The sequence below is a fragment of the Hippichthys cyanospilos genome, chromosome 3 (assembly GCF_059441005.1).
Source record: "Hippichthys cyanospilos isolate Australia breed blue-spotted pipefish chromosome 3, RoL_Hcya_1.0, whole genome shotgun sequence".
Taxonomy (NCBI): Eukaryota; Metazoa; Chordata; class Actinopteri; order Syngnathiformes; family Syngnathidae; genus Hippichthys; species Hippichthys cyanospilos.
Genome location: NC_142371.1, coordinates 1,673,618 through 1,697,242, shown reverse-complemented (window position 1 = coordinate 1,697,242; position 23,625 = coordinate 1,673,618). Strand labels below are relative to the sequence as shown.

Genomic DNA, 23,625 nt, shown 5'->3' with positions numbered 1-23,625 from the left:
TTTCGTATATATGCTAAATGAGAAAGCGTCTTGTGTTGTTCGGCAAGGACAATGATACTGTTGTTCCTACACTGACACAGACAAACTTGTTTTACTTGCAAAGCCAATGCAATTACCTCTTTAATGCGGGGAGCATTATGCATCGTATTAGGATGTCTACTTGTAGTTATTGGAGATACAGTATAGCTCATAAAGCCTCGGCGGTATCAATATAAGCATTCTCCACGGTCACACAATGGATTTTACTGCAAGGCCTCTTCTTTTTCACTCTGCAAACAAACTTCTCTTTGAAATATATTGATAGAAATGCAGGTTGAGATCAAATGTTATGGAGAAAATGGAAAGTACAGGAAAAAAAACTAAATTCATCACTTACTTGAATTTGTTCTCTCATCTGAGACTGGAATTGACATTTATAGCTACATCAGATACCAAACTGGCTGGCCAAGTAGGTGGCAAAATTTTTAGGTCGGGCACACACACACACACACACACACACACACACTTGGAAGAGCATAAATCCACTTGTGACACGTAATACCTTTTAACCACAGAGACATTGAGCTGCATCTGTAGCAGCAGTAGCTATCATTACACACAGACACACTCACACAAAAACACACACACACAAGGACAGTCGGTAAGTATGAATAGATGGTGTGTCTGGGAATGGCGAGATTGGTTCCATCTGTCCTGTAGATCGTTCGGTCACAGGCCTCTGTGTGGCAGAGATGATGGATAGATAGATAGATAGATAGATAGATAGATAGATAGATAGATAGATAGATAGATAGATAGATAGATAGATAGATAGATAGATAGATAGATAGATAGATAGATAGATAGATAGATAGATAGATAGATAGATAGATAGATAGATAGATAGATAGATAGATAGATAGATAGATAGATAGATAGATAGATAGATAGATAGATAGATAGATAGATAGATAGATAGATAGATAGATAGATAGATAGATAGATAGATAGATAGATAGATAGATAGATAGATAGATAGATAGATAGATAGATAGATAGATAGATAGATAGATGGATTTGGGTAGGCGGGCGGACGGACTGGGCGGGCGGACGAGGTTTTGTTAGACAGTGGTGGTGGCAAAAAAATGTATTTAAAGGGAATAGAAAAGACACTAAATCTGGAAACACAGCAAGACAGCGAGTGTGACAATCGGCTGCTATTAAGTAAGTGCTATAGCTGTAAGTCTTTGTCCTTTGTTTTATGGCGGAAGATAGTCTGAGATTTATTAGGTGGGCATAATGTTACATTTCGATAATTTAAAGGACTACATTAATAATAAGTACTTCAAACTATTTTTTTCTGGCACTTTTACACACGTTATCTATTTTATGATGAAATATTGGTACAATATATGAAATAGAAATAAGGATTTTATATACCTTGCTTTTTTTTTTTTTTACTTTTACTATATTTTAGATAACTGCTTTTACAAATTGTCTTTTTACTTGACTTATTTGTGCTGTGATACATGGATGTCCCAAATAAAGTTTCTGATTAACTGGTTTATTAACTGATTTAATCATAATATGATCCAGAATCAAACTGCTGCAAATCATAATATTAACTTTAGACACGATGTTGTAAGAAATATTTTCATAACAGTCATAGAAATGTGTTAAGTAGTCTAACCACAGTTAAGATTAACAAAAACAAACCAAGAAAAAAAAAGGTAGAGCAAAGAGGGACGGACTGACAGATGTGTTATCAATCAAAGCCCAAAGCAGAATGTTAATCCCCAAGCCAGCAGCAATGGCAGGCAGGAGGGCAAAAAGTCTTTCACAGGAGAGAGAGAAGAGAGGACAGCTCACGAGAATGAAGAGAAGGACAGAGAGAGGAGACACCAAATGTGGTCATGTGGTTGAAGGACAATCGTTGTCTATCAACATGAAGAATTACTTTTCTGGCCTGTCCGTATGCCCACATGTGATTGCCCGTGTGTGTGTGCGCGCGCACACACACACGCTCTCACGCAAACACACACACACACACACATACACACACACACACTCACAAGGAACAAGTCAACCTGTGTGAGAAGACATTTATTGGATCTTCAATGGGATTAGCAGGGTTTTATCCCTTCAGTGTAATGATATGTGAATGACTTGATTATAGCTATCTGATGACACTTTGTTAGTTGACCTCCAAAGCCCAACAATAACAACTGGTCACCTGCCCCGTTGACTTTACAGCTTGATTGAACCAGCAATTATTCAGGAGTCGCTCGTTTTATAAAAATAATAATAAATGCGCTCACTAGCACATCTATAGAAATGAGGTCCAATTTACCCATTAATGACCCATTTGACCAACAGCAGACTCACATTCAAAAAGCAAATTATCCATTTTAAGTAACATGGAGGACTGTACCATAAATACCAGCTCAAGCATTTGGTAGTTTCTAAAGGTATTGTTGACCATGCATAACATATGTTGTTACTGTAGAACATAATGATAAAATCAAGACTGTTAGAGTTATCAATAAGAGAGACCAGAGAGAAAGAACACCACCGGAGTCAAAATGTGTCTTTTATAAAAGGAAAAGTGTTTTTACTTTGCAGACCAAACCGTTCTAAAGAGATTTTCTCTCTTTTGGCTTTTATATCTTTTGGTTTACAAACTTACAAAAAAAAGAAAATCTGCTTGAGTGCAAGTAACTCAACACACCCAATCGGCTGGAGATTGGCCACTGTCCATCATGCAGAAGTGGTTCAATCAGCTCGGCTCCTTATCTGAGAAGAACTTGTTCAACTAGCTCTGTTCACCTTGCAAGCATCTGTCCCCATCAACAAATATAGTAAACATTCCAATACCTTCTTACCAACACCCTGAGCAAATACTGATTTTGTTTGCATGGATTATTGATTAGATACAGTACATTTTTACCTCCAAAGACCGAAATTATGATAGCGATATTATGGCATGACATGAAATGAATGAATGAATGAATGCATGCATGAATGAATGATGTCAGTCTTTTGTGCCTTTCATGGTTGGATGGATGGATGGATGGATGGATGGATGGATGGATGGATGGATGTTTGTAAAATCTAAAAATCCCGTGGTGTACGACAGTACTACTCAAATGGAAGTATCAGTAAATTTAATTGAATGCTTTTTAATGCCGTGACATGAACAATCCAACATTATTGAGCAAACTGATTTGAAAACATAGCATTTTTTTATGATTCATTTGCAAAATGCTTCATGCCTTTAGCTTGTCAAGATTTATATGGATGTGCATTTTATTAATGACACAATTTTCTGCAATTTTGGTGTTCCGGTGTTGCTGAATAAAATACACTTAGTTATACCACGAGAAATGTAGTTCCAAAGTGTAATACATCAGACACAGCGCTCTGTTTTAAGTCTCTTTTTTTTTCCATCCAAAATTGCTTTGCGCTCTTTAGGGGGCACTTGGCTTAAAATAAATTAAAAAAAAAAATCACAGGGGGTGCATCACTGAAAATAGGTTGAGAGCCACTGGTGTATAGTATTGTATAAGTTAATATATTTGTGTTGTGGATGAACTGCTTAAACCTTAATTTATTTCTACCCAGTGTCAGTAGCAAAGGCAAATCAATGATGGCTTTCAGCAAGGCCAAGAATTTTTTTCTCAAAGAAAATATGCTTGCGTTTTTTTTCAACCAATTTAAAACAATCCAACAGGTGACAAACGTCCTACCTGTTACAGGCATATATATATATATATATATATATATATATATATATATATATATATATATATATATATATATATATATATATATATATATATATATATATATATATATATATATATATATATATATATTTTTTTTTTTTTTTTAATTTATTTATTTATTTATTTATTTTTTAACATGAGCTGAGGTAGGCAGGCACTTCAGACGCACTCCAATATTTGTATACAAATACCTAAAAAGTCAATGTTCCATTATAATTTACGCTTGATCCCAGCAAGCCCAGGCGAAGATACCTGAATTGCGGCTATAATTAGGAATAATATGCCCAACTACACGTGAAAGTAGTCAGCCGCGTGCAGTACAAAGCCAGAGAAAGCCCCCATACACTATGTCAGCACAAGACAGCGTAGACAGCATCTTCTCCCTCATTAGGCAGCATAACTGTGACAAGAAAAGAGGGAAGACCGGGGACCAAATGAGCAGCGGAATGGTGCTCATTTGTATCATGTGCCTCCCAAGACACACATTCTGTACAATACAGTGTCCTCTAGAAAAGTATGATGAGACACTATTAGCTTCTTAATGAAGCTAGTCCTACTACAAAATACTACATTGTGCACCCGATTCAGTAATGACACCAGCCTTTTTGTTTTGTTGCTCGATAAATTTGAACAATTGCCCTTACATTGATCGTTTCACTAAGACTGATTGAGATTTTGACATAAATCTAAACTATTGCCAGGTTGGTTTATAAACCAGCATTCGTGCCTTTTTGGAACTAGTATAAATGGATCTATACCACACCCTGGTGGTAAAAATGTGTGAATGCAAGGCTGCGTGTTGCTGACATTTTTGTTTCGAGGTTATAAAGGGCGCACCCTGGAAGGTTTCTCTCAGTACTTGTGTTAATAAAATACTGTCTTGCATCTGTTGAAAGTTGAATTTATGTTTCGACTCATTTAGTTAAGTAAAAGTAAAAAAAAAAAAAAAAACACACACACAATTGAAAACAGTCTGGTTTAAAAACAACAACTATACAGTATTTGGTTCAAAATAGGCCAGGAGTGCTACTTAGATCACCTTACCCAATTTAAAAAAAAATTGTGACATTATATACAAAGCATACAAAAAAGTTGGGTCAAGCTGACCTAAATAGCGGCTCCATAAACTCAGAAAAATAAAAATATACAGTGAAAAAATAATAACAATAAAATAACAATAATAATAATGCAACCCATTCAAGGTGTCCCCCGCCTACTGCCCATAGACAACTGGGATAGGCACCAGCAGGCCTGCGACCCTAATGAGGATAAGTAGCTACAGAAAATGGATATCTGCATAAGAACAGGAACAAAAATAAGAATTCTTTGCACATTTATTAACATCCATAGTGCTCATACAGAGAAGAAACATTTGAGGTTAATGTGTTACAGACATAATTTAAAAAAAAAAGATAAAAAGCTTATGATAACCAAAAAGAAAAAAAACCCACCTCACTTGTATGTGTTTTTCAGATTCTAACAAAACATTTTGAAAGGCAAAAACTAGTGGATTTAGTCTGAAACAAATGATTATATTGTTTTGTTTTTTTGTTTTCAGTTAAGGCCACGGATGTGGAATATCTTGCTTCTATCAAAAATGCCTTAGCGTGTGTTACTTAAGACATTTGCTATGGAAATTGAATAGCTGGGCATTCATAGTTGTGGTTGTACATGCAGCAGCATGTCACCGTGAAATACTGAGATTTATTTTTAATATTTAGCCCCTCAAGTGTAGGTTAATAAACAAAACAGATTCAGAATCAATGACGATGCAGTGCAGTTGTAGAGCATTGCGATCTTCAACCGTAATTCTAATTCATCTACTGTAATTAGTTGGCCGCAAACCCCAAGCACAGCACGCCAAATTGTGTACGAACGCACACAGACACACTATTGGGTGGCATGCTGTGTTGGCACAACCTGTCCTGCCCCTCATTAATCACCGCGTTGAGGTTTTGATGCCACAGCAGGAATGAAAGTGCTGCTCTAACGTGAACAGATGTACTAGAGTGCCACCATCAGCTTCGCCTAAGGGCCCACAGCAGCCAGACAGTGACCACTGCTGCTGACGACGACACCTAATACTTCAACTTCATTAACGGCGGCTCAAATAGGAGGCCAAATGCTGCGAAACACTGATGTCAAGCTCAAGGGGGGGCAGGGGGCAGATCTGGCCCAACAAATTATTTTGCATGGCCTGCAAAAGCAAATCATGCTCGTCATATTCCCTGATTTTTACTTATTCTGCACAATTCAAACTGATCATATGTAATGAATAATAACTATGAAATACTTCAAGCTTTTCTCCTTGTGTTAGACATGCAAATTTGCCCTTAGGTGTGATTGGAAGTGTGAATGATTGTCTCTATGTGCCTTGTGATTGGCTGGCAGCCAGTCCAGTGTGTCCCCTCGCCGACTGCCTAAACACGGCTGGGATAGGCCCCAGCGGTCCATGAGAGAATAAGCGGCTATAGAAAACGGATGGATGGATGGATGAACAGCACTGTTCAAAGGGAATAGGCAAAAGTACAAAAGAAATATTGAGTCCTATCTCTTGTTCGGTGCATTTATTATTTGTCATTTGTCTTAATATGTAACAAAAAAACACACCTCTTCCGAAATTTAATTCTTGTCAGTGTTTCATACATTTTCGTCAGTCTTTTTAAATCTTTGTTTGAACAAAGATAATGACTCACATTTTCTAAAATCCATTGCATAATTGTTTCATAAGTTAACACCTTTTACAGAAATGTGTTTTACTTCTTATCCTAGATTTGTTTTAAGTCTTAACAACCAAATGAGTTCGAAAAACCTCTGAGTACTGTGACTAAGTTCCTTATTTAAATGCTTTATACATTTTGTGCTGTTTTGACTTTGGCTAAGTCATGAAATTTGAGCATGTTTGACAAATAAATTAAACTTATATGTAATGGCATGAAATTCTGGCCCGCTGAGAAATGTAATGTGGCCGGTGACAAAAATAAGTGACTGTAAAAGGTTCCTTTTCATTGTACAACATACCATTCACCCTATTCACAAAGCAGCAAGTGGAGGGGAGAAGAAAAGCAAGCGCACGTCTTGAATCGCATAACATGAACGGATATGAATTATATTAGATATGAGCCATGACACATGTACATATTGAAGCAGGTTTTTATTTACATTTTTATAAAAGCTGTCCTGTCAGGCATGAACTGACGATCGATTTAATGCACCGACGATGAAATGACCTGATGAATGAGAATATTCAAAAGGAAAGGGCGTCCTTATACCAGATAAACATAGCAAAATGAGCTAAAAAAAAATATAGATTTTCAGGAGTCATTTCAGTGCCATTTGCACATTTTGTCACTCGGCTGGTCAGGAGTTTCCCAAGCATCTTGACTGTTTACCGAAGCATCCAACTCGAACTTAGCTGTCAGGGTACGATGCAGTTTGCCTTCCGCAGGGCCAGGTAGCCTGTGACGACATCTGTGGGGAGGAGGCGGATGTAGGAGAACTCCTCTGTGGATGCAAAGCGAAGTTTGGTCTGCGGATCTGTGTAATTTGCCTGAAAAGTAGGAAATGATAAGTCACAGTTTTAAAGCTCAGCCACAGAAACAATGAAAGTCAACATGGCCTGAAATTACTCACAGGTAGTCCAGAGATGTCTGAGTATTTTTTTGGTGGTTTCAGAGAGGGAGGAGCATCAATGTTGAAGTCTGTCAAATACAAAGGGTAAACAATTGGATGACTGAATTATTGGCCAAAGGACGTAATGATCTAGTTTAGTGCTTTTTAAAGCACTTCAGTGAATCACTGAATTATACTTCTCATAAGTTAGGGATATTGTTATTTCAACAGGTCCAGGCACACTGTGTACACAGAACATGTAACATAAAACACAAAATAAGGTTTGGCTATTACACCAATACAATACCACATGTATGACATCTATTGTCTCTCATAATGTCCCTAAATGATGACTAGTGTAAGTACAAATTAAACTTACAATTAAATGTATACTTAATGTACAAAACAGTCAATGAGGAAATCTCATTGAATGTTTTTCTAATCTCGCTCATTAAATTTTTCACTTTGTTTTTTCTTTTTTTTTTTAACTTTTCATAACTTCCAACATAAAATGTGTTCAACTAAAAACTGTAACAAACATTTTTAAAACACAGAATAAGAAAATCATAGCATGGCCCAAAAAAAAAAATTCAGACAGATATTTGTGGTCCACATTGAGATATCAAATCTGTTTGAATGTGATCAAACCATCCTGTGATGGACCAAGAATCTGACACAATCTAAGGCTCCTAAGTGGGTTGTACTGTACTTTTAAAATCCATCCAACCATCCAGTCACTTACAGTTTGGGTCATCCAGCTTCCAGGGTAGAGTCCGTTCCAAAGCCAGAATTTGTTTGAGATTCTTCCAGGTTCTGTTCTTTTTGCCTGCTGCAGCTCCGCCGATCCCGGAGTGCTGCCAAGATGGAGCGAAAACACAAAGAATTCAAGATGTTGTCACAAAATCACATGGGCGTTAAACAATGACATAGTATTCACTCACCATAAATGAGGGGTTTTTGAACGGCAGTGGTTTGGCAGTGGATTCTGTACTGGTGCTGACGTTTGCTAACGGCGTGCTTTCCACCAAGCCACCCGCTTTCGTGTCAGTAACAACTTCTACCGCTGACGTCTGATTAAAATTGTGTTCGAAATGTTAACAAAAACGGTGACAGGGGATTAAGGTGAGAGTAAGGTTGAGATAAAGGGCAGACATGTAACTAACATTAACCCATTTAAATCCATTTTTTTCCTGGGCATGAAAACATCCAACTTTTATGCCATTGGTAACCCTTTGAAATAATCAAGAACTTTTTTTTTTTTTTTAAGTGAAATAGTCACAACAATGTACTCATTGTGAAATCACACCGGGCCAATTTGAGTAAGTGCAAATGCATACATCATCTTCAAAATCATGTGTAGGAAAAATCTTTGTTCTATGTTATTTTAACATACTTTACTAACATTTTGTTTGGGAGCTTTGAGGCTGTCATCTTTCTCTCAAAGTGCAACCACAAAGTAAACGGCTCTGGTCATGTGACAATATTCTCTAAAAATGTGACATTGCACACATTTAATCTACACATTGTAGTATATCAGTACTTTCAGTGGAGCCTCATAAATAGAATTTTCTTTACGGTCACTTTTGTGACCGATGGGTTGAAATAGGTTAAATACGGACAGTTCATTCTTCTTAGTCGTTTTCGCAGAATCTAATGTAGCACTGTGGATATGTTTTCTTCAAATGCCAAAGTAATCACATCATGAGAATTGACGGGCTGTTGTGACGCAAGCGTCCTGTTTCTACCTGATTCTGTGCGATTTGTGTCATCATTAGCGGAGCTTTCTTTTTCTTGGTGCCCCCGCCGGGCGGCTGAGCGACAGAAACCGCCGGGCTCCCGGGACGTTTCTTTACCCGCGGAGGAGCAGGGCCGGCGGTCAACGGCTGGCTCTTGATCGTAATTGGGAGCTGTGATGCCATGTGTTGGGGTTTAGTCGATTTGATTTAAATGCGGCGTTCTAGCCCGAGGATGAGGATTAGCTTTAGTGTTTGCGACGAATAGGGGTGAACCGGATGTTGATGTATTTAACTTCCGGTGACAGGCAGTTAATAGTACGTTATTATATTTTACGTATAAACTGACTACCCTTCAATGATAAAAGTATATATTTAATTATTTTAAGTATTATTTTTTTTCAAACTTTTTGATTTGTATTTAGAAATGTGCGAGTTGGAATCGTTTGTGAGCATGAAAATGCCACAGAGTATTGCGACCCAGTTGTATGTACCCAGTACCCAGTCTGTATGTAAAACAAAATAGAATCTCAAAACACAATTTCACAACCGACCAACCCTCTTCCCAACTTTTCAAATTACAAAATAAACCTGCGGACATTCGATCCAACAAAGTGACTCGAATTTAAACAAACCAATACGTCAGTCGTCAAAAATCATGTGACCAGACCCCAACTCCGCGCTACTGCTTTATTAGATAACGGCGCATGCGTATGGGCTTTGCGAGTCAGCAGCCCATTACTACTTATTAATGAAGTAGTGACGGACCATGGCAGAACGTGGTTACAGTTTCTCTCTGACCACGTTTAGGTAAACTTTGAATTTGAATGATACTTCCATGAGAGCTGTTGAATCGCAATAGATAGAAATCCATTATGCTATTTTAAAAGTGTATCTTTAGCGTCTTACGTTGTCAATAATTGTCTTTGCATGGAAGTACAATGAATCAGCAAAAAATAGGATTAGCATTTTTGCTGACAGTTTTATACGCAAGACTTTAATATGTGATGTACACAAATCCTACGTATTCAATTTAAAATTGGAATGTTTAGGTGAGTTACTTCTACGTGATAATCTTCGAAATTATGTTGCGATTGGTTATTTTATACAACGCGTTTTGGTTTTACTTTCACATTGTAAAGTATCACCTCGCTTGGCGGAGTGTTTCTGCATGACTTTGAGAACAACTGTAACATCCCTCCAAAATCATAATTTCATTACACTGTCCGTGTGTCTTTTCTCAGCCCTTCTGGTAAACTGGTGCAAATTGAACATGCACTTGCTGCGGTAGCTGCTGGAGCCCCGTCTGTCGGCATCAAAGGTAACGATATTCCAAAGTGCCACCATTATGCTGCTTTTCTTTGCTTGTATGTTCAATCTATTTGTGTTGCAATAGCATTGCATCTTAAATGAGGGAAGTGATTTATTTTCTTTCCGATTTTCAGAGTATCTTTCACAGTGAATTTTATTGACATTGCAGTTTTCAGCATGTTAATGAATGTTAAAATTAGTGTTGACATTTTTAAAACATACCAGTCTGTTACCTTGTTATGTTCAGATACCGTGTTTTTCCCTGTGATGGGCAAAGTGCACAGATTGCTTACTTGAGTAAAAGTAAAGCTACCCCGCAGATTGTTGACTTGAGTAAAAGTAAAGTTACCCAAGTAAAAACTGACTTGAGTAAAAGTGCTGATCCAAAAATCTACTCAAAGTAAAAGTACAGGCTCTGAAATGTACTTTAAAGTATATGGACTCCGGCTACCCATCACTGATTTTTGCTAATAATTTGATTACTGGATGAAGGTAAAACTGGTAATTGGGCTCTTAGAACTGATTGCTTTCTCACATTTTTTTTCCAGCTACCAATGGAGTTGTCCTGGCAACAGAAAAAAAACATAAGTCTATTCTGAGTGATGCGCAAAGCGTTCATAAAATACAGCCCATCAATAAACATCTGGGGATGGTTTACGCAGGCGCCAGCCCCGACTTCAGGTGGGAGATTTTTAACTTTTCCGTCGTGGAAATAGCGCAATTCTTTATGTCCAATATTGTTACAGTTGTTTAGTACTTTAAAAAAAGGTTAATCGGAGATGTATTTTACAGGGTTTTAGTTCGACAAGCACGGAAGATAGCACAGCAGTACTTCCTTATCAACCACGAACTAATAACCACATCACAGCTTGTTCAGCGACTGGCATCTAGAATGCAGGAATACACACATTCTGGGTGGGTGACACTTTCACTTATCATTGACTTTACTTATTTTAGGGTTCATTCATTGAACAATGTCTACAGATTGGGTGGGTGATACTTAGGCCACACATCTAGCGACCTAGCTGAATATGAGTGGACCATCAAGAAAAAAAAATTACACTTTGACGATGTTTCCAGCATTATGTAGTGGGAGCTGAAACCCCGTTCGGGGTTTTGAGGCACCACATTCAATATGCTGTACTTTTTTTCTTTAAATCAAAGCAGCCTTTATTGTCATTTTGTCCAATACAATGAGATTTAATTGTGAATTCATGGTCTCTATCTGAAAAAATAAAAAGTGGATTTTTTTGTTTCAATTCTCAGCAACCAGTGGAAATGGGTTGCTCACTTATAAAAGCTGGCTCCAGACACTGTGTGATTGCTGAATTGGTTTTCATAGCATCATTCAATGTGAACCAGGGTATACACTGGTGATTGACCGTTGAGTTTTTTTATAATACATTCTATCTGATTTTTTTTTTCTTTCTTTCCTGCAGCGGAGTGCGGCCATTCGGGGTGTCGTTGTTGATAGCTGGATGGGATGAAGACCAGCCTTACTTATTCCAATCAGATCCCTCAGTATGTTCAGTTTACATGTTCTGAAGACATAATCAATCCCCTAAATTGTATCCTGTAACCTCCATCCTGCTAGTATATTTGTAACGAGTTAAAATAATTGCATTAAAATCGGATTCTGAAATGTAAAAACTTGATTCAACAATGGTGTCTGAATTGAATAAGTGCTTATGTTACTCAGTCTGTTCCTTATGATTATAAAAAAACTATTAAGTCAGTGATTGATCCCAACATCCTCTCTAATATTTTCTTCCCAGGGTGCCTATTTTGCCAGGAAAGCCACAGCTATGGGGAAAAACCACAATAATGGAAAAATTTTCCTTGAAAAAAGGTAGGAATTGAAAGTGAGATTTACGTATTCTGATTTGCTGTTTACAAGTGCAACCAACTGAAAATATACAGCTGTTTTACAGAGTTGTGACCTGCAGAGATTGGTGTCAAGTTGTCAACATCACGTTTTTTCAAGATGAAGTCTGTTTAGCACAAGATTTGTGATTATTTTGAACACATCAAACCAACTGCTTTATTCAAAACAAGTCAGTAGATTAATTTACTGGTAGTTTAAAAGGCCCATATCATATCTTAAACTTCCCACAATGAAATATATGCATGCATTTATTTTTAAGCATAAGTTTTATGGTACTGATATTTCTAACCAGGAAGTGAAACATCTTTGTAGACCCTATCCCAGAAGAATAAATAAATAGGCCAAAACAAACTTTTTACTGTAATTCCTCCTATCAAATCAGTCCCCGTGGGAATAATAGTTCCATCCGCAGGTGAATTATTCACGACTGGCATAGATTGTCCACTTGTGTGCTCCCAAACTCACATTTTCGCCTCTTCAGCATTTTCTACAGTAAAATGTTGTAACCAACAAATGAAACATTGCTGTTTACTTGGCTGACTGTGCAAAACATCTCTTCCTCCAGTCCGGAACCAAAGCAAAACTATAAAACGCGGTAAAGGTCGGCGTGTATTCACTCTTGCACGGGTAACACGAAATGCTTCTGTCATGAGTTTTTTTTTTCATGGCATTTATCTGCTTGGAGGAGCCTGTGTGAGAATGCAAAATAAGCAAGGAAGGCTTAGAAATGCACCAATGAGGGAAAATGGCACTTTGAAGGTGTTAAGGGTGAGAATTCAACATTGTAACATGGTGAAAATCTCCGAAAAGATGAACTCTCATAGTACGGACTCTTTAAAACTAAGTGTAAACAACAAAGTCTCTATGCATACAGACAGAGCATATGCAGATTGCTCTCCCTATTTGCAAATATTACATGCTGTTAGTTGTATTATTAGTATTACGTTGTTGACCTTCTTCTGCATCTTGAGAGGTTTACCATACTGCACTTTCTTGATTGGGTTTCATTTTCCAGGTATAACGATGACCTGGAATTGGAAGATGCCATCAACACAGCCATCCTGACTTTGAAGGTACAATTTCTTTGAGTCATAAATGTACAGAATGAAGGGTTCCCTTCACAGAGACAGCATTTACTCGGTTTACAGGAGAATTTTGAAGGTCAGATGACCGAGGAGAACATTGAGGTTGGCATCTGCAATGAGGCCGGTTTTAAGAGGCTCACTCCGGCAGAAGTGAAAGACTACCTGGCAGCCATTTCATGAGGGCCCAGTAACATTCTCATGGGGCTCACTGGCCACATCAGTCTGTAGACATAATAGTGTAGCAGCCAGCAACTTAAATAAACATTTTTTTTCAAATAATCCGCTTCACTTTGCTTTTTTCTGCTCCGCTTTTCATTAGACATTTACTCATGAGTATGTCCACAATTTAAGTTGTCAATAAATGGGAACAATCGGCCAAGTCATCATTGATCCGACCTCATCACTCATTCATCGTTCCGCCACAGCACCCAAATGAGCAGCTAAAAAGTGTGAGGATTATTCGCTACAGTACCCCATCATTTTGTGACTTGCTAGAGAGATGATGTGCAGCAGTCTCCACAAATTTATAAATACCCGAGGCCAAAGAGTGAAGTGAGTCTCTTAGTGACATGAATTCAAAGGCTGGAGGCTACGCCAAAAAGTGGCATAATCTAAGTGGTTCAACAACAAGGCACTGTCTCTGCTCTTATGTGTGATGATTGTGGAATTTTTAAAATTTTGGCAAGATCAATAAAATAGTCTGCAAAACAAATGGTCTTTTTCGGTTTACTCTAATGTGAAGTTTCAAATACATAATTTTTCACACAGCAGTGGTGGCTTGTAAGAGCGTGTGAAGGGACAACTGAACGCAAAGATTTTTATTCACTCAAGGGAGGGATCTCCGTCAAGATGAAAGCCTGCCCTAAACACAAAAAAAACTGTTCTTTGTTCAACTTGCATATCAGTCCATAGAGTAGAGTAAATTTACAACATGGGAGGCCCAGACCATAAAATGAAATATGTGTGTGTTGAACTCACTTATCTGTCAAGGTCATTTCATTTCAGCTAGACAGAGTGTTCTCGTGTATTTTGAGTGAAAGGTTCTTTTTGCAAACAAAACCATTTGGTCAGTGAACAACAGTGTTTTAATAATACTGGTGAAATACTTAATGTTCATGACAGATGTCGCTCGAATGTGGTTACACTGCAGTAGATCCATCCATCCGTTCATTCATTTATCCAACCTCTAAATTGAATATAAATAAGAATGGTTCGTCAAAGTGTGCCTAGAGGTTGAATGACAAACGTTCCTGCATCCCCTCTTTAAAAGAGCAGGCGCTTATTAGCCACGAGTTGGCATTTCTTACCTACTGCTGCCATCTACAGGAATTATATTTCAGTTGTAAAATAATATGTTAAAATCAATTGAATGAATGAATAATAAATGAATGAATTCGTATTTGTTTATTTATTCGCTTTCTTCAAAGAGCAGCAGATTTCTCAATGTCATTTACAGCGGAAATGCAACCTATACATTGTGTAGACCAACTAAAATTTAACAACAACACAACTTTTTGACTGCTTTTAAGGTGTTTGCCCTGTGACTGCATCCTCAATACTTAAATAATGATTTGTTAATCGCGGGGCTGCTCTTGAAAATTTAAGGCTTTTCTGTAATTTGTTAGATATTTAGCTCACATTTACACTCATTTGTGTGTGTAAGCAGCAGGCTAGTTTGGGTGTGGCAACTTACGCTTGTGTTATTTTTGTTGACCTGTCAAACATTAAACAAGACAAGTCAAGCTCGCGTAAAGCAAACTTTGAAGATAAACTTAAACAAGCCATACCCACCAGGACAGCTTTGAAGGATTGGATTGCCTCCAGTAATGTGTTGATTGGTTCGAGTAGGATGCTATGCCTTAGAGCTATATGCGGGCCCTCTTGTCAATCTGACAGTGTTTCACACAAAAACCTCTGATGGGAAAGTGCCTGTAGCGTATCTATAAAACCTGCGCCACGGAAAGGACCTGTCAGGATTCCGTCTCGGCACTACAACCAAGCAACTGCATCCAAATTCAACACAGCATCCCTTAAGCAACTGCGGAGTCAGACCTTGATTAACCGAGGGCTACTGGTGTCATTTAGGTGACTTAGTGTGTGTCTGATTGAGAATACAAAAGAACAAACTTATTGTAACTTCCACTTTTATGTTCAAAATTGCATGCAAAATGCTGATTCAAAGGTATGTTTTTGTGAGATGTCTTATTCATTTTTTATCATTCTGCTGCCATCTATCTGAATAATGAATGATATATAGTTGGGCACAGTTGAAAAACAAATTCTAATGTAAAATGGATGATGTTTTACTCTGGAATGATACCGCAGAGGTTGCTTATGAAAATACCACCTACACAAGCTAATCCTTTGCAACAGTTCAAACAATCATTTCCATTTTACTGCAGCTATACTACGTACACCTGACAGTCTTAACTCGCCAGAAGTGAGCTGCCCTGTCAAACTACTAAAGCGTTATCTTCTACTTACAAAAGGAAAAGCGTCAGAAACACAGCGACAACATTTAGCTTGAATTTGTCACGCACACTGCGCACGCTGCTACATATTTATTTAAAAGCACATTATGTAAAAGCCTTGTAGCTTTTTCATGCTCTGGTGACTAAGGCCTAAAGCCACTAACTGTATTGATCCGCGTGTTGACTGGTGCTGGATGTGTGTCAATGTTTATAATGGGAATGGATAACTTACATGCATGCAGGCAGATAGCCTTCTACGAAATTTCAAGAGACTGTTGGAAATCTTTACCACACACCTTCATATCGGGGACCTCCGCTGAACACTTAGTTGTCGTTCCATACGCTTTTGTATCGACTGTAAAATAATTGCTAAAAACTAGTTTTCGTTTCCATAATCACAACTTTTTCTCAAACTTCAAAACAGTGGTGTCCGTACAAATACAGTAACAGAAATGATGTGATTTGGTTTGAATCCAATAACTCCAATAATAATTTTTATAATTCAGATTGCATTTTTTGTGATCTAGTCTTCCGTACTTTGACTTTTAATTGACAGTTTCATTGTCCACAATGCCTGTAAGAAATGGTCAAGGGGTACATTGCACTACACAGGTATAATAATACGTGCAACAAAGTCACGTAAAGGCACTTTCAGTGATTCAGCATTTGTTAAATTCATTGTAAATTAAAATTGCATGTTGTGGCACATCATTTACCAACAAAAGACTTGTTATTATAATTTGTTGCAATTAATGCATGCCGTAAGTGATCATTAGTTTATACTGCATATCAGTGCATCTGAAATGTTTCCATAGCTTGCAGCACCAGAGATCAATTACATAATCAGTGTCCCCGCATAAAAGGATTTCATTAATTATTCATAACAATATTAAGTTGTGAGTTGAATGGATTTTTCTTTTCAATTCTAGCAGTGTGTATCAAACTTGTAGTCCATCACATGCATCAATACAGATGGCAACAAGGTGACACCTGTGTTACAGTACTATGACAATTGCACTCAGTGATGGCCTTTTGCATAGTACTGTTCGCATACTTACAGTTTCATGATCAAATCGAACATGAACGCTTTATTTCTTCCCCTCTTTCTTTCTTTAACAATCAAAAAATATTTTTAAAAAAATGCATTATACTTGCACTGCATTATTTTAGGCTTGACAACTTGGTCTCCACTGAAGAAAATGACCCCAGTGGTGCAGGTAGTGAGCTATAAGAAACAATCTAAGGCAGCCCCCAGTGCTGCTCTTGCACAGGTAATAAAACTGGGTGACAAAAAGGTTGCGCCTGGAGTCAAGAAGTTTGACGGTCCCCAGGCGGAAGAAATTCTCGCCATAAACACTATGTCTTCTTGGTGATGCTGAAGCAGAGCCAATTTTCCTCTCGCTACTTTTACTGTTTTTTTTTTCTCTTCATAACACAATTTTTTACACTGTAATAGCTGTCTGTAAGCCATTAGCACAAGCTGAGGTGTTTTTTTGTAAGGTCAGCAATGTGTTAGACTATAGCTAGTGCATGTTGTATCAAGACAGCTTAAAGTTGTGGTAAATAGTCACTGACAATACAAATCCAGCTTCAATGTAATCGCAGTGCTTGCAGTAATTTAGCATTAGCAATGTACACAGGCTAATATCAAACAGGAGTGGTATTAAAAACACCAAATGTTATTGTTTTAAAGTTTTTTTTTTTTTTTTTTGGAACGTCCACTCAAGTAAAATGGTGGATATTCCACCATAGTTTTTAAAATGTGCCTGCAAGTGCCCAGCAATTGATTGAAATCTTGTTATTATGCCTTTTGTCTCTGAATGGTTGTTTTTCTTCGAATTCGGTAGTTTCTTAAAATAGTGGTTCTCAACCTTTTTTTTTTTAAATTGATGTATACCGTGAAATACTTTTTCAACCAAAAACCCACTAACGTGTACAAAACATTTTTGGATAAAAAAAAAAAAGAAGTCATAAACAAGACAACAGAATTTCATGCCATCTGTGTGTAGTGTTTCTTGGTGTATTTAATTCTGAAACTCCAGAAGACAGATTGTGTAACCTCATCAGTTTTATTTCTGACTCATCTGCATCATAAATATTGCACATCTGTACAAAACTAAACAAAATACAGGGATATAGCATTTTGAGAAGGAGTCGCTATGTTACAAGTCACCAATAGGTTGCTTTATTTTCCAATTAATTTTCTCATAAATTGAAAACAAAAACATGTACTCTTCCCTGTTATTACATTGAAAAGGTATTAAATTAGATTTGATAATACTGTACCTGCAGAAGCCTTAATCTTAAAAATCTAATTGGAAGTATAGAATGGAGACAGAGGGGGCTGATATTTTTTTTTCCATGTTTAATTAACTTATGTACCAATGTCAGGTCACTGACAGCAACTTCAAAACAATGTTATTTTGTGGAAAATATTTTGTATTTCAACATAAATAAAATTTAACAGAATATAGGTAGGAATACATCATCTTGGTGTTAGGGAGGTAAAGCACAAAATACAATGAGTCATGAGTCTACTTTTTGACACCACACCCAGGGTTTTCTAGATACAACACTAAGAATTTTATTTCATTAGATCAATCTGGTTTCAAGTACATTATCTTAAAAAGAGGAATGAAGGCATTATGGAAAAAAAGCAAATACTGCATTCTTTCACTTTTTCATTTGTGCTGGCAAGTCTTGCAAAAATAGTGCATTGAAAAATGGCAGAGCTTGCTTATGTGGAAATCTTTGTTTCACACATTGTTTGCCCTGGGTGTATTTCTTTCAGGGGGGGGGGGGGGGGGGCATTTGCAAGAAGTAAATGTATTCAAACACATATCTTAGGAATGTTCAAATCAAATTCCTAAACTGCGCCACAGAAGCTTGTTGAAGTGCTGCACTTTGTTCTTCGACTGAGTAGGGATATTCTGCAATAATTCAAACAATTAAGGTCTGTCTCCAAAAATTACAACACTGGGAGGTGTTGTGGTAAAATGGAGAAAGACATTACTGAGAAGAACACCTGCCGCAAAGAACATCGACCCACCGTGCATCTGCCCAAATGCAAGTTCAGTCCTGCTGCTTGCGGACTCCCATTTAACGTGAGTTTGTTATTGGTTTATTCCGAGTACGATTTGCACATTATATCACATTATGAGTGAGTGTGTCGTTTTTTTTTTTTTTTTTTTTTACTTCTTCTCAAAAAGATTTCACGTTTCATTCCAAGCGAGTTTTCAAGATTTGGTCGCATTAGTTTGTGTCACTCATTTTAAAAATCAAATAAGTAATTTATGTGCCTTAACATTTTAATAAACGTGCCTGCGTGATTATTAGATTCTTCTGATGCGACCCTATTGAAGATAAGTAGAGAATTCAAGGATGCATTGAAGAAATTGGTGAAATTCACGTAGATCTTTATGTGAAAAGATAACTTTCATGTGCCGTTTCTTTTTTTTAATCAATACGCTCAATAGCGTTATTTCTTCCGGGTTGAGACCGCGAAGGGAGGGATGAGGAATGATGCTGGCAGCCTGCGTCCGCTCCGCACATCAGCAACAGCATAAGCCAAATCTTTGCTTTCCTTCCCGCCCTCCCTCACAAGATCCCGGCCAGCCAGAGGCAGCACGTCCGCCCCTCAGGCAGCCGCGAGGGACCGATCTCAGTCAGCCGCGGACTCCTCTCTCCCTTTCTCCGACCCTGCGTGCTCGCCCGTCTCCCCTCATGGATGTCCCACCTCTCCCCGTCTCGAGACGACGGACGGCGCCAGTGTAGATGTGTGTGGCGGCCCACGCCTTGCGTTAAGCTTCTTTTTTTTCATGCGGTAGCCGGTTAGTGTTCGACGGTAGGGAGGAGGAGGAGCGCGCGCCCCCCAGTCGTTAGCCGGAGAAGCTAACCGAGCTAGCTAACTTTAGCCGCGACACTTGGTACCCCACTCGGGGGAGTTTTGTGGCTCCCAAGCTAACCCGAGGCGGACTCGAGCTGCATCGTCACTCTTCAACTCAAGGTAAGCGAGCTGTATTTTTTTTTATTTATATAAACGACCTTGGCCGCTTTTCTTGCCTCATTAACCACGCGCCGGCGAACGTGATATGATCGTAGCCGAGGACAGGCGCTTATGGCAGCGGGCTTCTTGTTGACAGAAGCAACCGAGTTTACGGAGGGAGGATGCGACCTGCCTTCAAACGCAAATTGTCACTTTCCCTGACTGTTACTCAGCCTTCAATTACGGTGACACTGCCATTCAGATTTGCTTGACGAAACCTTGCCTGCCCTGCTCATAATTGCTTTCTACAAGATATGTTGCTTGCAGATAATAACAAAAACAGACGCAGACTTGTGAAAGGACATTCGTCCTGCCTTGGTTGAAATACTGGGCAATATTTTGCTTGAACTAGGACCGTCTTATCAGTCTTATCATTGCACCATTGGTTGTATTCATGAGTATTTTGTGCACTATAGACTTGCTCTGTATCACTCCGTATACGAAGGTCAGATGATTCAATGCAGTTTAATACACTCCCTCTGACTCAACTTAATTACATTTCATGTAACAAACGCGTGGTGATCTTTATACTGGTTAAAGTATGAGTTCTAAGTCGTGAATGCATCAAAGGGACCGGTGAGCGGGAAATAGATTGCTCATCATTGCAAATGAAGGTGGCAAACTTATGTTTCTTAAGGCAACGATGTCCAATTACTGTACTTCAGCACAAGTGTGCCTTGGGATATGATCTAATGCTGCAGGGACCGAGCTGAAACTCAACAACAACTGCGTTGTCGGTACAAAAATGAGCTATTACCTTTAAATCGTACAAAGTATCTTGTGTCAGTGATATGAAGTGGTAGGAAGAGCATTTAAAATTATTGCTCCAAAACTAACGATAAAATAATCTGTATCTGTCATAAGTGAGTACATTCCTCACATCTTTTCATTACACGACACTCAATAAATTACATCCATCCACAATTGTGACCATAAAATGCAACTTTGGGACAAATTTGGAGGTTTTCTGAAACGGGTGTTCTCACTTTTGTTTTTGCATTTGATGGCTGTGTGTTGAAATATTTTGAGGACATCATATTCACAGTTAGGCTGAATACGAACCTGACATAGTAGCCAAATGTAATTTCTTCAGTGTCATCCCTTGAAAATATATAATGTGAGGGCTAGTCACATTTGTGAGAAGCAGCACATTTTTATTGTTAACCTGTGGGACACTTTTGTTTGGAGCTGTGCCATGAGATATTTGTAATGTAAAATATGTGCCTTGACTTGATAAAGGTTGGGAAATACTGCCTTAAAGGGATAAAGAGGGAAACTTGTTTTAACCATTAGAAATGAGTTAGTGTGTTTTAGGTGTAAAATGCTTTAGGGAGGAGGTATCGTTTTTGTTTTGTTATGGGCCCCTTTTTAATTTTTCTAAAGTTGGGTATTTAGATCTGGGCTCCGATCTTTATTAGTGGACTTTTTGTTTTCCATTTATTTGTTATGTTAAGTAAAAAGGACTCAACATTTTCCTGCGTTGTGACTGAGTGTAAAGATTTATTTATTTTTTTGTCTATATGTGGCAATTTTTTTTTGTAACTCAAGTACGATGTTCGCCACCCTTCAGACTTGTGTGAAGGCATGACTATCCAACATAAGGAGGAAATGATTCATGTTCCTTATTTCAAGGCTGTGGACTTGACATGATGCGTTTCCTGTGCTCTGCGTGTGTTGACAGTGTGTTCTTGCCTCAGCAAATGAACTAGTTTTTTCTTGTTAGCCAGAAGATCCTATTTCACTTAATTCTTTAACTGCAAATACACATATTTTTATTTATGTATGCCAGGGATTTATATTGAATGACAAAATAGTTCAACATTTCTTCCATTCGATGGCAGAAAGTGGAGTAAACCTGTGTATCCATTTGTTGGCACTCATGTAACAGAATACAAGTAAGCGTAGCTTTCTGTCAATTTGTTCAAAAGCTTTGGTTTAAATTAAATTGACCTGCCTACATTCATTTTTAGCTCGGACAAAATGTTACATTTTATTCCTCCTATTTTCAAATAGACACATGATTTGTGTCCATGTTTCATGAAGATTTTGACCACTTTTCCAAATTGGCCAACCTTTAGCGGAATTAAAATTTTAAAGCACCTACGTTTGGTTGTGGTGCTCATTATATTAGTGATCTGCGCAAATTAGTCTGGTAGCTAGGCAATCTTGATTAATTTTAATGCTTTCAGGATGCTTCACAATTCTTGTATTTTTAAAAACAAAGAGTCTTTTTCTCTTCGTCTGTCAGTCAGTGAAGCGAAAAGTGAGCAATAGCAATGTGCAAACCTGAGGAAACTTTTGTTTGTCACTCATGGCAATTTTGGCAAATTGATTGTTGCTCCGCGCTTGTCAGAAACAATAGCTCCTTTCTGGCACATGTCTCCGGAGGGAGGCAGCAGCATTCCCGACACTCCATGTGCCAGTGAGGCTTGCTTTAGGATTGGGTTTCCACAGCCACCTGGAGCTAGCAGCACAGGAATGCCATTGTTCCTAAATTTGGGACTATAGTGGGATCAGAGCTAGTTGTACACACACACACACACACACACACACACACACACACACACACACACACACACACACACACACACACACACACACACAAGTACACACATTTGGTTGCTATTGCTTGGAAGCTTCAGTCTTGTTGAGGGTAAATAAAGGAAAGTAACAAGTGGATAGAAATCAAACTAAGCTGCTTGTTCCTTCATTCACCGGGTGCAGTACATTTGAGTGTTTTCATTAAAACACTCATTAAAAAAAAATCAAAAACAGTTTTTCTTTTTTTCTTTTTGCATTTCAATACTTAGGAACATTTATGACATTGTCAGGATGTCAGTCAATATGTCTTGGGCTCTGGAGACTTGACCTGGATGTACATTTAAAATGATTTGTGAGCAAGCCACCTATTAATCAGTCTCGGAGAGCATCAACAGATCAATTAATGATGAAAATGTAATTCCTGGCAGTTTTTTCACGGGCCACTTCACTCAACGCTGACTGACAGGCTGTGTTTCTCTTTGTCATGTCATTAATCTGTGTGTGCGACCACTGTTTATAGGTGGGAGTAGGGCTGAATAATTTTATCTTTTTTTTCATCACAATCACTGTTCTTAGCTATTTTCCGCATAATCCCACTCTCCCTCTTCTCCCGCCAAGATCAGCAATCAAAAATGGCATGCTGCTCAGTGACAGCTCATACAAAAACCAAACCAAAGCAAAAACTGGGGTTGCTAGGAAGAGCAGCAAAACATTCTCCCATGGTGCGTATGCGCTCCTCTAAATAAAAAAAATCCTTGCTTCAGTGGTGTCAAAATGAACTACATTTATGAAAAGGTTCCTAAAAAACATGCAACACCGAGCAAGAGATAACAGAAGAAGGTAATGCTAATAGTGAAACTGTTGTTTTACTAAATGCCCAAAAACTGCAGTTGTGCACTATACCTTTTGCACACATGCAACTACCAATTGTGGAAATGTACTTTTTTCATTTATTAGTTTGTATCAATATTTTTTAGCAATAGCAAGGGGGCAGCCATTTTGCCGTGTGCACTGAAAATGACATGACAGTTGCTCACAGCTTAGGTAATGGCAAATCATGGCTCAGTTTGCAAATGTGACATAACCAAACTGAATAGAAACTGAGCAACTGTGATGTAATTTTCAGTTACAGCAAAATGGCCGCTCTCTGAAATGGATTAAAGCGGATGGATTTTGCT

At 38.1% G+C, this 23,625-nt stretch overlaps 3 protein-coding genes across 5 annotated transcripts in view; 2 read left to right on the top strand and 1 right to left on the bottom strand.

Annotated features, from left to right (window-relative positions):
• Positions 1 to 6,901: 6,901 nt before the first annotated feature.
• On the bottom strand, positions 6,902 to 9,448 carry LOC148425382 (INO80 complex subunit C-like). Its single transcript, XM_088411184.1, has 5 exons — positions 9,122 to 9,448; positions 8,318 to 8,446; positions 8,119 to 8,230; positions 7,398 to 7,465; positions 6,902 to 7,314 (listed from the first exon to the last, which is right to left on the bottom strand). Exons 1-5 carry the CDS (start codon positions 9,293 to 9,295, stop codon positions 7,183 to 7,185), a joined length of 615 nt encoding a protein of 204 aa, XP_088267310.1. The 5' UTR covers positions 9,296 to 9,448; the 3' UTR covers positions 6,902 to 7,182.
• Positions 9,449 to 9,801: 353 nt separating this feature from the next.
• LOC148425381 (proteasome subunit alpha type-2-like) lies at positions 9,802 to 13,669 on the top strand. 3 transcript variants are annotated; one of them, XM_088411181.1, is made up of 8 exons: positions 9,805 to 9,919; positions 10,354 to 10,430; positions 10,969 to 11,101; positions 11,213 to 11,335; positions 11,860 to 11,941; positions 12,196 to 12,269; positions 13,321 to 13,378; positions 13,454 to 13,669. In XM_088411181.1, exons 1-8 carry the CDS (start codon positions 9,879 to 9,881, stop codon positions 13,568 to 13,570), a joined length of 705 nt encoding a protein of 234 aa, XP_088267307.1. In that variant the 5' UTR covers positions 9,805 to 9,878; the 3' UTR covers positions 13,571 to 13,669. The 3 variants fall into 3 exon arrangements, with proteins under 3 accessions (XP_088267309.1, XP_088267307.1, XP_088267308.1); XM_088411182.1 differs by lacking the exon at positions 9,805 to 9,919 and adding an exon at positions 9,934 to 10,161; XM_088411183.1 differs by lacking the exon at positions 11,213 to 11,335 and having other exon boundaries at positions 9,802 to 9,919.
• A 5,701-nt stretch (positions 13,670 to 19,370) lies between these two features.
• The window catches only part of LOC148425379 (polypeptide N-acetylgalactosaminyltransferase 1), a 51,065-nt gene continuing 46,810 nt past the window's right edge, over positions 19,371 to 23,625 (top strand). Inside the window, exon 1 of the mRNA XM_088409970.1 lies at positions 19,371 to 19,867. The gene's annotated coding sequence lies outside the window, so the exon portion shown is untranslated. The remainder of the gene's footprint in view (positions 19,868 to 23,625) is intronic.

Coding starts and splice junctions, on each gene's coding strand:
- LOC148425381 (XM_088411181.1), top strand. CDS start 9,879: ATGGCAGAACGTGGTTACAGTTTCTCTCTGACCACGTTTAG. Junction 9,920..10,353: donor TTCTCTCTGACCACGTTTAG/GTAAACTTTGAA, acceptor GTCTTTTCTCAG/CCCTTCTGGTAAACTGGTGC. Junction 11,102..11,212: donor GGCGCCAGCCCCGACTTCAG/GTGGGAGATTTT, acceptor TGTATTTTACAG/GGTTTTAGTTCGACAAGCAC.
- LOC148425382 (XM_088411184.1), bottom strand. CDS start 9,295: ATGGCATCACAGCTCCCAATTACGATCAAGAGCCAGCCGTTGACCGCC. Junction 8,231..8,317: donor TCAAAAACCCCTCATTTATG/GTGAGTGAATAC, acceptor CCATCTTGGCAG/CACTCCGGGATCGGCGGAGC. Junction 7,315..7,397: donor CAGACATCTCTGGACTACCT/GTGAGTAATTTC, acceptor CCTACTTTTCAG/GCAAATTACACAGATCCGCA.